Raw genomic sequence first — 832 nt, forward strand, 5'->3', positions numbered from 1 at the left:
TTGGTTCTGAAGCCGCTGAGTTTTTTCCGCGCGGGACGAGCTGCAGACTTTACAGATGTTGCTTCATTCCTACTGTGCCGGGGTGAGTTTTCCTCCTGACGGTCTCCTTCAGGCTGTTGTGTGTTTTACCTGCTGCTTCCGGTCACCACAGACCAGGAACAAGAGCTGCTCGGCCTCTGCGTGCTCTCATGTCTTCACTGTTCTGTTTTTCTTCTTCTTCTTCTTCTCTGCACCTCTTCAAAGGACCGACATGACGGCGTCTCGAGCCACAGCTCGCGCCTGTCCCAGCTGGGGTCTGTGTCGCACGCGGGACCCTACTCCAGCGCGCCGCCGCTGTCCCACGCGCCTTCCTCGGACTTCCAGCCGCCCTATTTCCCTCCGCCGTACCAGCCGCTGGCGCACTACCAGAGCCAGGACCCGTACTCTCACGTGAGCGACCCCTACTCCCTGAACTCGCTGCACCAGAGCCAGCAGAGCGCGTGGGGCGCGCGGCAGCGGCAGGACGCGTCCGGGGACCGGATGGAGAGCTCGGCCCTGCTGGCGCAGCCGCGGGCTTCTCTGCCGCAGCTGTCCGGGCTGGACCCGCGGCGGGACTACGGCGGCATGCGGCGGCCTGACGTGCTGCTGCACGCCGCTCACCCGGGCCTGGAGCCCGGCATGGGAGACGGTCTGCTGCACGGTCTGCACGGGATGGAGGATGTTCAGGTGACGATGGCGATTATTGTTATTGGCTGCAGGGATTAGATGTTTATTTCCAGGGTTTTATTTAACCTTTATTTATCTTAGTTTACCTTTAACTTATTTAACCTTTATTTATCTTAGTTTACCTTTA

General features: G+C 59.3%; 1 protein-coding gene across 1 annotated transcript in view; it reads left to right on the plus strand.

Annotated features, from left to right (window-relative positions):
- Positions 1-243: 243 nt before the first annotated feature.
- The window catches only part of tfap2b (transcription factor AP-2 beta), a gene marked incomplete at its 5' end in the record, with an annotated part of 9,194 nt that continues 8,605 nt past the window's right edge, over positions 244-832 (plus strand). The window contains 1 exon segment of the mRNA XM_014034009.1: positions 244-705. Coding sequence (XP_013889463.1) covers positions 244-705 — 462 coding nt within the window.

This window comes from Austrofundulus limnaeus, unplaced genomic scaffold (genome assembly GCF_001266775.1).
Source record: "Austrofundulus limnaeus strain Quisiro unplaced genomic scaffold, Austrofundulus_limnaeus-1.0 Scaffold1933, whole genome shotgun sequence".
Lineage (NCBI taxonomy): Eukaryota > Metazoa > Chordata > Actinopteri > Cyprinodontiformes > Rivulidae > Austrofundulus > Austrofundulus limnaeus.